The following is a 13,300-nucleotide window of genomic DNA, read 5'->3' on the forward strand; positions in this document are numbered from 1 at the left end:
AGGGGAGGTTTAGGTTGGAGATGAGAAAGAATTTCTTTCTGGAGAGGGTGATCAGGCATTGGAATGGGCTGCCCAGGGAAGTAGTGGATTCTCCGTGTCTGGAGATCTTTCCAAAGAGCCTGGATGTGGCACTGAGTGCCATGGGCTGGGAACCACGGGGGGAGTGGATCAAGGGTTGGACTTGATGATCTCTGAGGTCCCTTCCAACCCAGCCCATTCTGTGATTCTCTGACCCGAGGCAGAAGCCAACACGAACCTGACAGCTTTCTGCTTCTCTGCTGCCACAGCTGGAAGGGAACCTGCCCCACCGCCTTCTTCCTCCCCGGAACCGCTGCCCAGCCTCCAAAGCTCACCCCGCTGCGGGTGCTCACGCCCATTCCCCAGCGGTACCGACCCAAACAAAGCCGAAGCGGCTCCGCGGTACCGCCCCGGCGGTTACCAACTCCCGGCACCGGGCGCCATCGGCGCCATCGCTTCCGCTTCCGCCTTCCTCTCTCTCCTCCTCTCCTCCTCTCTCCTCCTCCTTCTCCGCAGCGCCCCCTGGCGGCCGGGCGGGATTCAGCCGCTGGGCAGTGGCTCCGCGGACGGGGATGCGGTGGCCACGGCGGGCGAGCGGAGTGTCCTGGGGGCTGGGGCTGAACTGGGGGTGTCCTGGGGGTGTCCTGGGCAGGGGGAATTCCAAAGAGGTGGCTGGAAGGTGATGGGAGGTGATGCTCTGCTCTGCTCTGCCCTGCGCTGGCTGGGGAAGGGTGTGGGGTGTAGGGTGCCCAGGTTTAAAAATATCCCCCCCCAAAAAAAAGAGTGGAAAAAGTTTTCAGGGAATCTTACAGCTGTTTAGAGATAACCTGTCAGGTTCACCTCACACTTGTGTTTCACGTGATTGCTCCACTTTGAAATTCAGTGTTTACACTGAAGAACTTCAAACACAGATCCTCTGAGCTCCCAGCCACAAACAGTGCTTCATGGGATGTGTTTCAGGATTTAGAAGTTGATCTTTACTCTTTCAGATTGATAGCACGGGGAGGAATAAAAGAGGAAATGCCATTTGCAGAGGGCTCTGTTCATTTCAAATCACCTTTTAATTTCCAGCTAGTGAATAACTTCAGGAATGGAACTGGCTACACAAACAGGCTCAGGAAGAGGAGACAGCAGCAGCCACCCCCACTCAGGACTGATTTATCTTCCTCTTCTCTGGGGAGTGCCACTCAACTTCCCAGACCTTCCTCTCGGTTATTCAGCAGTTTCTGGGGTGAGAAGGTGAGGTTTCTGTCACTGGATGTGCTGATTCTTATATTTCACTGGACTTATTTTTCCAACTCTTTGCTTGTATTCCCAAGGGCTCTCAGGTTCCTGCAGGAATGCAATCAGCCTCTCCAAGTCTTCTTGACCCCAAAGAGCAAGTCTCAACCACCAGTGGTAGGGAACTAGAAATAGAGAATTTGGGTTTTTTTAAAGTGATTTCAGATAAAATTAATGGGGTGGGGTTTTTTTTGTTTCCCCTCTCCCCACTCCATCAGGTCATTGAGTCAGAGCCAGAGCATTTTGCTCCACAGATGGCCAAACACCCTGGGAGATGTAAGCATTCTATAATTATATAATTATAATTACAAAATTATAATTATAATTCTATAATTCTAAATGTAAGCTCTACAGATCACTACTTGTGACTTGCAAAACAAGGCCATAACACATAACTTTTATAGTGGCTGGTTTGCAATGAGAGAAGGATGCAGAGATAGGTGAGGAGAAAACAAGAGGGAATTACATCTGAAATGGCTTAATCTGAGCTGGCTCTAACAAAGGGGATCTCTGCCAACACTGAGATTAATTACAATGAAATTCCAAGACATGATTGAAAAGAGGACTCTGGAAAAGAAAAGCTCTATGAGGAAGCCATAATTACACAGAGAAATGAAACAAACCTGCAGGCTGTGATGGAAATCTGAATGAACAGGAAGAAGAAGAAATTGATCTCCCAGTAAAAATCAGGTTCCAGACTTCTTTTGAACAAATCAGTTGATCTGCATTGAACAAATGATTGGAAAAGTCACTGCTGTTGTTTTAGGACATTTTAAAATTTCTTCAGTTCAGCCATCTCCAAATGGCCAAGCTGCTTTCTCTGAGCTGGAGAAGAAGGAGTCTTAGTTTTATCTATTACTGAAGTGTTAATTTAGTCCTTCCCTTTGGTACAGATTTGTTCTAGCTAGGTTGTAGGGGTGCATTGTGTTCATAAAAGCTTAGAGATCAAACAAAACTCACAATTTAAAAAGCACTGATAGCACCTCATGGTGTAGTTACAGTAAAGTGCCTCTGACATAACAAGAATGTCAAAGTGGTTCCAATAATAACTAAAACAAGACAAAAGTAATTCTGAAATAGTCCCTAAACCACGCAGGAATTCTCAGCTGTTAGTGGGATGTTCACCTTTTGTATTTGCACACAAGATTTATTTTCTCACCTTGGCCATGTTTTGTTTCTTGGAATTGTGATGAACACAGAAGTTTTTCTCTCTTGTAAACAGGAACTTTGACTTGTTATCTCCTTGTTGGACTGGCACTAACATTATTTCAGTAGCTGAAAGAACCTTTGGTATGAGCACCTGGAGAAGAAAACAAAAAACCAGAAAGCTGAATCAAACTGGGAGATTGTTTGGAATCAATTTTTTAATTGTGTTTTTTGTGGTTTTTTTTTAAGGTCCAAGTCTCCCTCTTGTACAAACTCTTCTTCTCAAATGGAACCTCCCTTGAAAAAAATCAAGAAGGAGTAGCCAGCCTTTCTTTGTTCATGTTTCTGGTTCATGTTTGTCTTTGCTTCTAGAACATTTGTGAATTTTTGACTTGTTGTTTTCACATAAAGCCCATAGCACCAGTTACCTTGTCTGTGGTTTTCTCTGGAGCTGCTAAACTGTCAGAGCACATGGGCAAGAGCATGGGCAAGAACTTCAGCTGTTGTGTTCATGTTCCAGGGAAGGGGCAGTGTGTGCACTTTACCTTGTTTGACCAGAGATCACCCAGGGCTTGGTCAGTCCTCCTTCATCTTTCTCCTTCCATGGCTGCCTCAGGCTCTTTCTCCATCTGACAAGAAAGTTCATGAAGCTGTAGACACAAAAACCCCACCACAGAACATCCCCTCCCTGCTTCTCTGCCAGCTCTGCATCTCCTGAGAGCAAGAAAACCTTTTCAGATCAGCAGTGCTATTGATGCTGCTACCCAAAGGGACCAAGATTTGCCCAGCAGATCCAGCACCAAAGTGGAACAGAACCTGCTGATTCAGCTCAAGGATCTACAACAGGAATTTCCTGGATGCTTTAGCAGCACTCTGTGAGAAAATGCAAAGTGTAAAACACAGAAGCCTCTCATGTACCTGCTGCTGGTGCTCCTCCTCTGCTAGTAATCAAGTCTTCCAAGCTGACAAGCCTAGAAAAGCATTAAAAGAAGCAAGAAGACACACTCTGACTTTCCAGACCGGTAGTTCCAGACTCCTTGTTACTAAAAAATGAATACTTACATCCACCTCTTCACCTCTTCATTCCTATTATACCCAGCACCAATGCTCAAAATGGCCGCCACAGTCTGAGGGCACTGTAAAACTGGTTGCAGGCATCTCCTCTGCTCTTTTCTTCAAGGAGAGGGAGAACACCATGTGGGACACAAAGCAACTGCAGTGAAAACCATCAGGAGGAGCTTTTCCCACCCCCAGGACATCTGAAAACCAAGCCCTGAGAACCAGAGGGGAAGGACCAGCACCCTGACTGCTTTCCCTCTCCTCTCCTCAGCATCAGGACAGCAAAGTCACACTGTCACAAGCAGTCTTCACCACAACCCTCACCCACCAGTTAAATACAAAGAGGATTCCTTCATTCCCAGCTGAGAGCACCTTATCCAAGCTAAAACCAACCACTGAGCAGCAGCAGCAGCAGTGGGGAATTCCAAGGCTTGCCTGGGAAATGATCCCACAGGCATTCCTCTTCACTGCTTCAGGAAAACAAAGGCACCCCCAGTGGCCAAAGGAAAAGCAATTCTGCACAGCAAAAGCTCTGGGGAGTCGTTGTGTTCCAGCCTGGGGATGCCAGGCAGGCCTCTGGCATCAATATCCCCTGAGGAATTCCCAGGAGTTCACCTGATGCATCCCTTTCATCACACACATGGTAGCAAGTGTCTGAAGCAGCATCTGAGGCCAGGAGGGGCCTAAGGCAGACAACAGTCACACCACTGGATTTGGGACAAATCCGCAGCTTTTAGATCATTACGGAGCATTCCCTGGAGTACCACAGAAAGCTCTCAAAGCCAGAAAGCTGGGGATGGGCCAGGATGCTGTCCCAGCAGCCTGTATGCAGGAGAAGGCAGGAACTGAGCTCCCCTCAGCTCTCCAGGAAAACCTCATCTTAGCTTTTCCCCACAGCAATGGGGAAGGAGGCTCAGGAGCTCACAACAAGGCAAGGTGAGGACCAGCTTACTGAGGCAGAGGCTTCCACGTCTCCCCGAAGGGCTTCAATCCAACTCCTTTGCTGCTTCACTGTGCCTTCCAGTCTGATATTTTGCATGGAGAGGCTTAAAAAGAAAGACAGGTCTTATGACAGAAATCCACCAGAGCAGCAGGGGAAAAGACAAACCAAAAGCACCTCCAAAATCATCTGTTAACCTGCTGTGATGCAACGAGGCTGTGCTGTGCTTTTCACACAAGCCTAGCCAGGGACAGACACCTTGGTTCTCTGTGTTTGTCTCTTACCACTGCACACGTTGTTCCAGCTGTTTTACTCTAGCCCTGGTCTCCAGAGAAAAGGACAGGAGATCTTGTACTTGTTGGGACTTATCCTTCAGTTCTCTATCCCTGTCCTTTAAGGTACTCATCCAGTACTGAATATGATGCTCATAATGAAGCTGCTGCTTTTCCAGTTCCTGACACTGTAAAAACACAGCAAGAATCCCCAGCAGTCAACAGAGGCTTCACAGAGAGGACTCAGCTGCTGCTGAAGAACTCAAGGACTGCCCATGTCTGCACACAGCTGCTACCCAAACAACTCTCAGCACTGCAAATACATTCCAACTTTCACTCCTACTACCCAATGAACACATCTTTGGGATGTGCTGGAGTGTGCTCAGGAGTTCTGGTACAGCTTCATGTACCTTGGTTTTAGCCTTTCTCAGTTCCTTTCTCAGGCCCAGGTTGGCTTCCTCCAGGGTCCTGCAGCGCCTCGTGGACTCTTCAAGAGACCCTTCTGCCACAGAGAGCTTCTTAAGAGCAGCAGCAAGCTCCTGCTGCAGCTGTCTGACTGTGTCCTGAGGAAATGGTACTGTATTACCAAGAGTCAAAGCAATCTCTTGTGATTCAAGAGCTGGACTGCAGATACTGCTCTGGGCACTCCCCATATCTGCAAATGCCTGCTACCCAAACAACTGTCAGCACTGCAAATACATTCAAATCTTCTCCCCTCCTACCAAATGAACACAAACCATGTTACTCCACAATTCTCTAGACTGCTCTCTCCCATCCCTCCTCTGATTCCCTACAGCATGGTTCCAAGCAGAAACACTCAACCTCCAACCCTCATGGCACTCTCTTTATCCACTCTTTTCCTCCTCCATTGAAAATAGGAAAATAAAACTTCATCCCTCTCCTAAAGTGACTTCATTCCTCCCCTCATAAGCAGATCATTTCTCTTTCAGATCTCCCAGGCCTCTCTCCTTTAATTTTTGTAACAACACAGTGAGAGGGACTCAACAAGCAGCTTGTAGTTCCCTTGCAAGAAGGCTGCTTCAGGATGGGCAACTGCAGCAAGGCCAAACAAGGGGGAAAAAGAAACAGAATATTTGTATCTGGAGATATAGATCTATGCAGAATAAGTGAAAACCCATTCAGAGCCATCCCCTTGCTGGTAAATGGATTAAATCCTTTTGGTCTCTGTTCACCAGTGGTGTTCCCCAGGGCTCAGTCTTGGGGCCCCTTCTCTTCAACATCTTTCCCAATGATCAGGATGAGGGCAGGGGGTGCACCCTCAGTACCTTTGCAGATGACACCAAGTTGGGTGGGAGTGTTGAGCTGCTTGAGGGTAGGAAGGCCCTGCAGAGGGACCTGGACAGCCTGGATCCATGGGCCAGGGTCGACTCTAAGAGGTTCAGCAAGGCCAAGTGCCAGGAAAAAGGTTTGCACCTCAAGGGTTGTCAGGCACTGGAACTGGCTGTCCAGGGAAGGGCTTGAGGCACCAGCACTCAAGGTACTCCACATCCCTGAAGACCTGGAGATGTGGTGCTGAGGGGCAGGTGCAGTGGTGGTCTTGGCAGTGCTGGGTTAACACCTGGACTGGATCCTAAAGGGCTTTTCCCACCAAAACTATTCTGTCATCCTCTGTTACCAGAGAGGGGGGTGAGGGGAAGCATAGTGAGCAAAAAGAAGCCCAAATGCAGCAGTCCAGTATTTCTATGCCCTTCAGAAATCAGACAAACTGCTGGGCCAAACCAAATATAATTAAGCAACAGACAGGTCAGTCTCTTTTGCAGAGCACCTTCCCACACATAAACCTTGGACCAAGTAAGGACACAGTGTCCTCATCCCTCACAGACATGGACACCAGGTTTATAAACCAGTGCCATTCCTCCACACATCATCCCAGCTCTGGGATGTGCTGGAGTGTGTTCAGGAATTTGGGACAACTTCATGTACCTTCTCTTCAGCCTCTCTCAGTTCCTTTCTCAGGCCCAGGTTGGCTTCCTCCAGGGTCCTGCAGCGCCTCGTGGACTCTTCAAGAGACCCTTCTGCCACAGAGAGCTTCTTAAGAGCAGCAGCAAGCTCCTGCTGCAGCTGTCTGACTGTGTCCTGAGGAAATGGTGAGATGAGTGCTAAGAACATGAGCTGTGCCTTTACTGTAACCTATTTGATTGTACACTTAGACCTGTCCTGGAACTCAACTCAAAAGTAAGAAAATTTTGCCTGCCCCCAGCAGTCAGCAGCTGAGCACCTCCAAACTACCAGCAGCTGCTCATGAGGATTTCTCTTTGCTAACTCATAACAAAGGCTCAAGTAATATTGGTCTTGAACAATACACCAGAATGACCTGAACCATGTATTTTATTAACAAGAGTCAGAGCAATCTCTTGTGATTCAAGAGCTGGACTGCAGATACTGCTCTGGCAACTAAAGGCAGGACTTTGTATTATTATTTGGATTTGGTCTTGAGTCTGTGTCTCCTCTACACACACAGATTGAAATGAATACAGCTATCTGAAAGCTCTTTTGAGACAGACTAAGTTTAAACTGAAACCCATCCCTTTGCAGTCTTCTGACCAAGTTTGGTTTAGAGTAACAACTGCCTCCCTGCTCACTCATTTGCTTTCCAAACTCTGGACAGTCCCTCCAGCCAGCCAGCCACCCACCCAACTACCATCTCCCAAAGGAACCTGAGATTTTGGCACTAAGAATACAAAGCGTTTCACAGGGGAGAGCCATTGGAAGCACTGCTGGAGTTCTTCCCTCTTAAAGAAACTGAAAAATGAAGAATAAGGTGGTTATCTGACACATGCAGGTCTTCACCTCATTCCAACACTCTGGGGCTGAGAGGAAGAGAGAAATGTCATTTTAAAGCACTGTGCACATCACTAAGGCAGACAAACCACACCCCAGTGCCTAATTACTCAACAGGACTGGTTCCTCTTCTCCAGAAAGTCAAGATGAACACAGTGGGTATGGCAACTTTTAAATCTGCCTGGGACTGGTAGGATTTGCACAACAGTTTAACTGACATTCTGACCAGTCCTTTGTCCAGTTATTCAGCCTTACCACAGCCACAAAGAACACATTTAAATATTGCTACACATCACAAAGCAGAGAAGAGAAAGCTTAGGTCAGTGGCTGAAGTTGACATCTGGAGGAACAGGCAGGTCCCTCACAAGGGGGCCCAGAACACAGAACAGAACACCACAACACTGCTAAGAGTCTTCAACACTGCAAACAGTGGATACTTTACCTCTCTTTTTCCTCTCTCAGTCTTGTAATTCAACACTTGCTTTCTTAAAGCAGCACACTGGGCCTTCCAATTCTTGTTCCTCTCTTCCACCAGGTAAACATACTTCTCAGTAGCAGCAGTGAGCTTCTGGTAAACGGTGTGCACCCATCCCAGTGCTACAGGCACTGCCCTTCCTTGGATGAGCTGCTGCTCCTGCACATCTTCCAGCACCTGGTGGAGTAAAGGGAGCTGGGAGCTTCCCCTCTGGAGTTGGGGCCATGGCTCCTGTGTGGACAGAGCCAGAGCCATAGAACCACAGAATCAGCAAGGCTGGAAAAGACCTCTGGATCCTCCAGTCCAACTGGGAAACCAACACCACCATGCCCACTAAACCATGCCCTCAAAGTGGGAATAATGAGCTCCACTCCCCCCTGAGGTGTTACACAGCACTCCAGACCCCTCTGCCCTGCCCTGCCCCACATGCCCAACACCAACAGGATGCCTGCCCTATTCCCCTCATGAATGCCCTCAGAAAAAAAACTTTTCAAACACTTCCTAACACAGCCAAACACACCTATTTTTTGCAAGGAAAGCATCAAAGGTCTCCACATCTCAAGGTTTTTCACATGAGCTTTCTCTCACAAAGTTACTCCTCCCTCTGCAGGACTCTGCCATCACCATTAGTCACTCTCTAGTTACTTTTTTTTTACCTTACAGTAAAATGCTATTTTCTGTATAATGCCATTTACCAGTCCAGACTCTCATCCAAAATGTTTGGCTTCACATACCTGCACCCCAGATTTTTCAGTGCCATCCTTCAGGCCTCCTTTTTCAGCTGGAGAGGACACACGGAAGGTGGATGCTGGGTGCTCACCTACAGTGAAAAACACAGATTCTTACAACCAGCATGGCTTAATGCTACATATTGACTCCCAGAGTGCACCTTGATTAATGGTGAGAAAAATCTTTACACAAAGCAACACCTCCCCTCAAATCTGTGAGCTGCTGGAGAGAAAATGATCAGAATACAGATTGAATGTGCAGTGGTGTTAACTCTTTTCTTTAGCAGCATTTTCCTCTTTTTTATGTAAAAAAGAAAGTTTCTCAATATCAGGATGGCCACAAATAAATCACTCCAGTGTCTTCAAGGTGCAGGATCTCTCTCTCAGATACACTGTGGTCCATGCAGTAATGACAAGATGCTTCCAGCAATGCAAAGGGGGCCTCCTCCTCCTCCTGCTCTGAGGCCTGAGCTGAGGAACACAAGTGCTCCCCTCTGGCCCAGCTGGCAATGCTTTCCAGCACACACACACATGGGGGGCACTGCACACACCTCCTACATTGTAAAACCAGAGCAGCTGAGGCACTGGAAAAAAAGGGCTTTCCCTCAGATCAACTCAAAGCTTTCCCTGGCTTCAGCCAAGAGCAAGAACACTTCTTTTTTTCCTCCTCTGCCAGTGGCCAGCAGCATTCACCAGGAAAAAAATTACAATCTCAGACATCAGGCAGCACCTTAGAAAATCCAGATCCAGATTCTTCCTCAGTGCAAGTTAACACACAGGAAATGAACTACAACATTTCTCTCACCAGTACTGGCTTTTGCTGCTGTCCTCTGGAGCCTTTTTTTGGTTCTTTGCTGCTGGCAAAGAGCAGGAACAGATTCATTGAAATACTTGGGAATTGCAGTTCTTTCCTCTTCACTGCTGCATTCCCTCTTCTGCTCCTCTTCCTCATCAGATGATTCCTTCTGAAAGAGATCAAAGAAAACAGCTGCAAAGAGCAGAAACAAGCAGCTGCTTTATCACCCACTGACTGCTCTAAAAAGACTGTGTCTGCCTAAAGAAGAAGGAAGACTTTCTTGAGCTCTCTTGTACAAGGCCTTCCATCTTCCCAAGGGAATCTGAAGCAGCACAAAGAAATGCCTGAGGTCCTGAATCTCACCCCTCAGAAGCACTTCCCCACTTCAGCCCAGCTGCCTTTCAGTTACACCAAGATCCCAGCAGCTCCTGGATCTTCCTCCTGCCCTCCCCAGCCCCACCACAGAAACCTCCCTTTTCTTTCACAGAAAGTACCTCAGAATCTGAGGAAGAAGGCAACAGAAACCTGACAGCTTTCTTCTTCTGTGCTGCCACAGCTGGAAGGGAACCTACACAGCAGGGAAGAAGGGAGACACTCAGTGTTTGTATTTCACTCTGCTGCTCCCCAGCCCTCAAGCCCTGCATCCAGAAGATGTGCAGTGGTTTAGATGAAGAAGGACAAACTCAGCAGTGAGTCTTATCCAAGCTCTGCCAGTGGACAGAAGGAAAAAATACAATCTCAGACATCAGGCAGCACTTTAGAAAATACAGATACAGATCTTCCTCAGTGCAAGTTAACACACAGGAAATGAACTACAACATTTCTCTCACCAGTACTGGCTTTTGCTGCTGTCCCAGGGAACCTTTTTTGGGTTCTTTGCTGCTGGCCAACAGCAGGAACAGATTCACTTAAAGACGTGGGAATTGCAGCTCTTTCCTCTTTCCTGCTGCATTCCCTCTCCTCCTGCTTCTCCTCATTCTCTTCTTCCTGGTATGATTCCTTCTGAAAGAGACCAAAGAAAACAGCTGGAACGAGCAGAAACAAGCAGCTGCTTTATGAATCCACTGACTGCTCTAAAAAGACTCTGTCTGCCTAAAGAAGAAGGAAGACACCAAGATCCCAGCAGCTCCTGGATCTTCCTCCTACCCTCCCCAGCCCCACCACAGAAACCTCCCTGTCTTTCACAGAAAGTACCTCAGCAGCCAAGGAAGAAGTCCCCAGAAAAGTGACAGCTTTCACTTTCTCTGGTGCCACAGCTGGAAGGGAACCTACACAGCAGGGAAGAAAGGGGACACTCAGTGTTTGTATTTCACTCTGCTGCTCCCCAGTTCTATGTCTGAGGCTTTCCTTTTGTAACTTTTGATTCTAGAACCATGGCTATCGCCTGGAAGCAGAAGGAATAAAAAAATCCCTGTGAACAAAAGGAGTTATTTTTTTAATTGCAATTGGCAAGTTTCCAGATTAATGCCCTGGAGAGGAGTCACCTGGCAATGTCTGAAAAAGGAGACAGGGAAGGGATGGGCAGGACAGAGGAAGGACTTGGCCAGGGACAAAGCTTAGCAGGGGATTGATAGCTTAGTATTAGGGATATGGCTTATTTGTTTCTGAAATGAGAAAGTGTTGTCTCTTCAAGATTTAACTTTCATCTTTACTAGAGAAGAAAACAGAAATAAAAATAGGAAAATCTCCTTAGCAAGGCTACTTTTACAGGTCAGCATATCACACCAGCTTTTCCAAAGAGCTTACTGGGTTTGCTGTGCTGCTCTGTAGTCTTTAGGTGCAGTGTCCACTTTGGTTCTTTCTGGAAATAGAAAGAAAGAGGGAGTGAAGCAACACTAGTTTTTCAATTGAAACCACAACAAACAACTTTTTACATCCCTTGAAGTGATGCCTAAATCAGCCTTTGCAAGTACACTCACCAAAATACCCCTACATTTCAGTACCATGCCAGAAGAATGCATCACTTCCATTTACATCAAGGCAAGAAAATTAAATCGTGTTAAAACGAATCTAAAGGAATCTAAAACAAATTTAATCACCAAATGTACAGAAAGCAATGACAAGCTCAGGAGAAGAAGGCAAGAGATTAGAAAAGTAACTGAGAAACTTTCAGGGTCTGCAAATCTGACCCAAATGAACAATAAGAAATGAAACAATGTGGTGTTTATCGTGTCACCTATGGATTGCTCTTTTGTGCCAAACCACAGCTCTACTGCAGGCTCAGCCACAGCTATGGGCTGTCAGGAAAAACTGAGAGCAGAAAAAAGCCTGGCAGGCCAGAGACTGCTTCTAAGGAGAGAACAACATTGCCTGGAACTGCAGCTGCTTTCCAGCCCAAATAACGCTTTTGCAAAGGACATTTTTACCTGAGAGTCTGGCAGAGGATTCCCATCTGGCCGGTATTGTGCCACACAAACCTTCCACACTTTGGGACCGGGTTGCTCTGCAGAAGCATTCTCATCCTCACTGGTCACCTTTTCCTCAGAGCTGCTTCCTGTCAAAAACGCTGACATGAATCAAAAACTTTTTATTGAGAGAGATGTAAGTAAAGCAGCGTGCTGCAGCACGCTGGGCGGCCGGGGGGCCGCAGCCCCACCACCGGCTCGCACCTTCACTAAGGTGAAGCTGGCCCTTTATACTTTTCACAAAGCCCTTCCCCTCAGTCTCCCATCAGTTCATCATTGGTTCCCAAACCGCGGGCTCTCCCAGCACTGGTTCGTGCTTCGCGGGCTTCTCTCTGTTGTCGATGGGAACGGTTTCACGTTTCGCGGGCTTCGCTCTGCTGCTGAGGGGAATGGTTTCATGTTATGTCCGTTTCGCGGGCCCCTGCAGTCGGCCACTCCTCCTGTTTGTCTGGCTTTTGTTCCTTAAACATACACTTACAAATACACCCCAAAACAACAGGACACAACAAACCGCCTTAACAAACTGACCAAACAAACATTATTAAACTGAAAGATACACTCAACAAAACAATAACCTACAATTTTAAACCCTTATTTTTCACAATCCCCCCTTTCAATTTTTATTGTTTTGTTGCAAGAATGTCAGGACAACCCCAATATGCACAGTAATGATGTCCAGGATAGTTGCAATAAGGCCTACCCACATACGCAACAGGGCACCAATAGGATTCTACCTGTATTACAACCTCCATCCTGTGATTCCCCACCACATGTACTGTTCTGCCTCTCCGCCGGCCGTTCTTTGGCAAGGAACGCCGGGGAATGCCATCTTCTCGGCAGCAAGCAGCACTCTTCAAGGGACACAGGACAATTTACCCGGCTCCTGGGGTGAGCTTAATTTCTGTCTTATCCTGGACACGATTAGGTGCAATCCACACAACAATTTAACAGAGTAATCACAAAAGAAAGATCCACAATCAGAACCAAGGGATTTACAAAGTCCAATAACATTGCTTATAATATCGGAGGCGATTCTTAAAAACAGAAAAAGCAAACTCTTAACAGATTGTTATAAAATGTTGTGGATTGTTTATTAAACTGTTATATGTGTTAAAAAATCTTTTATTAAAGTATTGTAGTAAGCTGTTTTGGATAGTGGGTGGAGCATTAAGATCACAGCCTAGTGACGTAGTTGTTAAGAGGCAGAGGCAGAAGAGGAGACCCCTAGTAACAACTGGAAGATGCGCAGTACATCAAGAAGAGAAATGTAACAAGAAGAGGAGTCTTTAAAAGGCCTGCCGTGAGAAAAGTGGGTGTGGCAGTAGGAGGCAAGTCTGGTTAGAACAGACCCCCCTGTCACCCAGCGCCGTTTTGCTCA

General features: G+C 47.0%; 1 protein-coding gene and 1 long non-coding RNA gene across 2 annotated transcripts; one reads left to right on the top strand and one right to left on the bottom strand.

Moving 5' to 3' along the window:
• The first annotated feature begins 236 nt into the window (after positions 1-236).
• Positions 237-2,863, top strand: LOC115599608. Its single transcript, XR_003988530.1, has 3 exons — positions 237-386; positions 1,090-1,257; positions 2,695-2,863. It is a non-coding gene; the product is annotated as an uncharacterized LOC115599608 (long non-coding RNA).
• Positions 2,864-3,391: 528 nt separating this feature from the next.
• LOC115599599 lies at positions 3,392-11,909 on the bottom strand. Its single transcript, XM_030464647.1, has 11 exons — positions 11,884-11,909; positions 10,348-10,399; positions 9,527-9,686; positions 8,728-8,813; positions 7,961-8,170; positions 6,661-6,813; positions 5,127-5,279; positions 4,729-4,904; positions 4,457-4,550; positions 3,508-3,618; positions 3,392-3,416 (listed from the first exon to the last, which is right to left on the bottom strand). Exons 1-10 carry the CDS (start codon positions 11,907-11,909, stop codon positions 3,535-3,537), a joined length of 1,194 nt encoding a protein of 397 aa, XP_030320507.1. The 3' UTR covers positions 3,392-3,416; positions 3,508-3,534.
• Between the last annotated feature and the right edge of the window lie 1,391 nt (positions 11,910-13,300).

This window comes from Calypte anna, chromosome 24 (genome assembly GCF_003957555.1).
Source record: "Calypte anna isolate BGI_N300 chromosome 24, bCalAnn1_v1.p, whole genome shotgun sequence".
In the NCBI taxonomy this organism is placed as follows: Eukaryota; Metazoa; Chordata; class Aves; order Apodiformes; family Trochilidae; genus Calypte; species Calypte anna.

What these genes read in the sequence shown, in the direction of transcription:
- LOC115599599 (XM_030464647.1), bottom strand. Translation starts at nt 11,909, where the DNA reads ATGGGAATCCTCTGCCAGACTCTCAG. An exon ending in ATCCTCTGCCAGACTCTCAG is followed by an intron (nt 10,400 to 11,883) that starts GTAAAAATGTCC and finishes GCTGTTGGCCAG; the next exon opens with CAGCAAAGAACCCAAAAAAG. An exon ending in AGCAGCAAAAGCCAGTACTG is followed by an intron (nt 8,814 to 9,526) that starts GTGAGAGAAATG and finishes TTTTCACTGTAG; the next exon opens with GTGAGCACCCAGCATCCACC.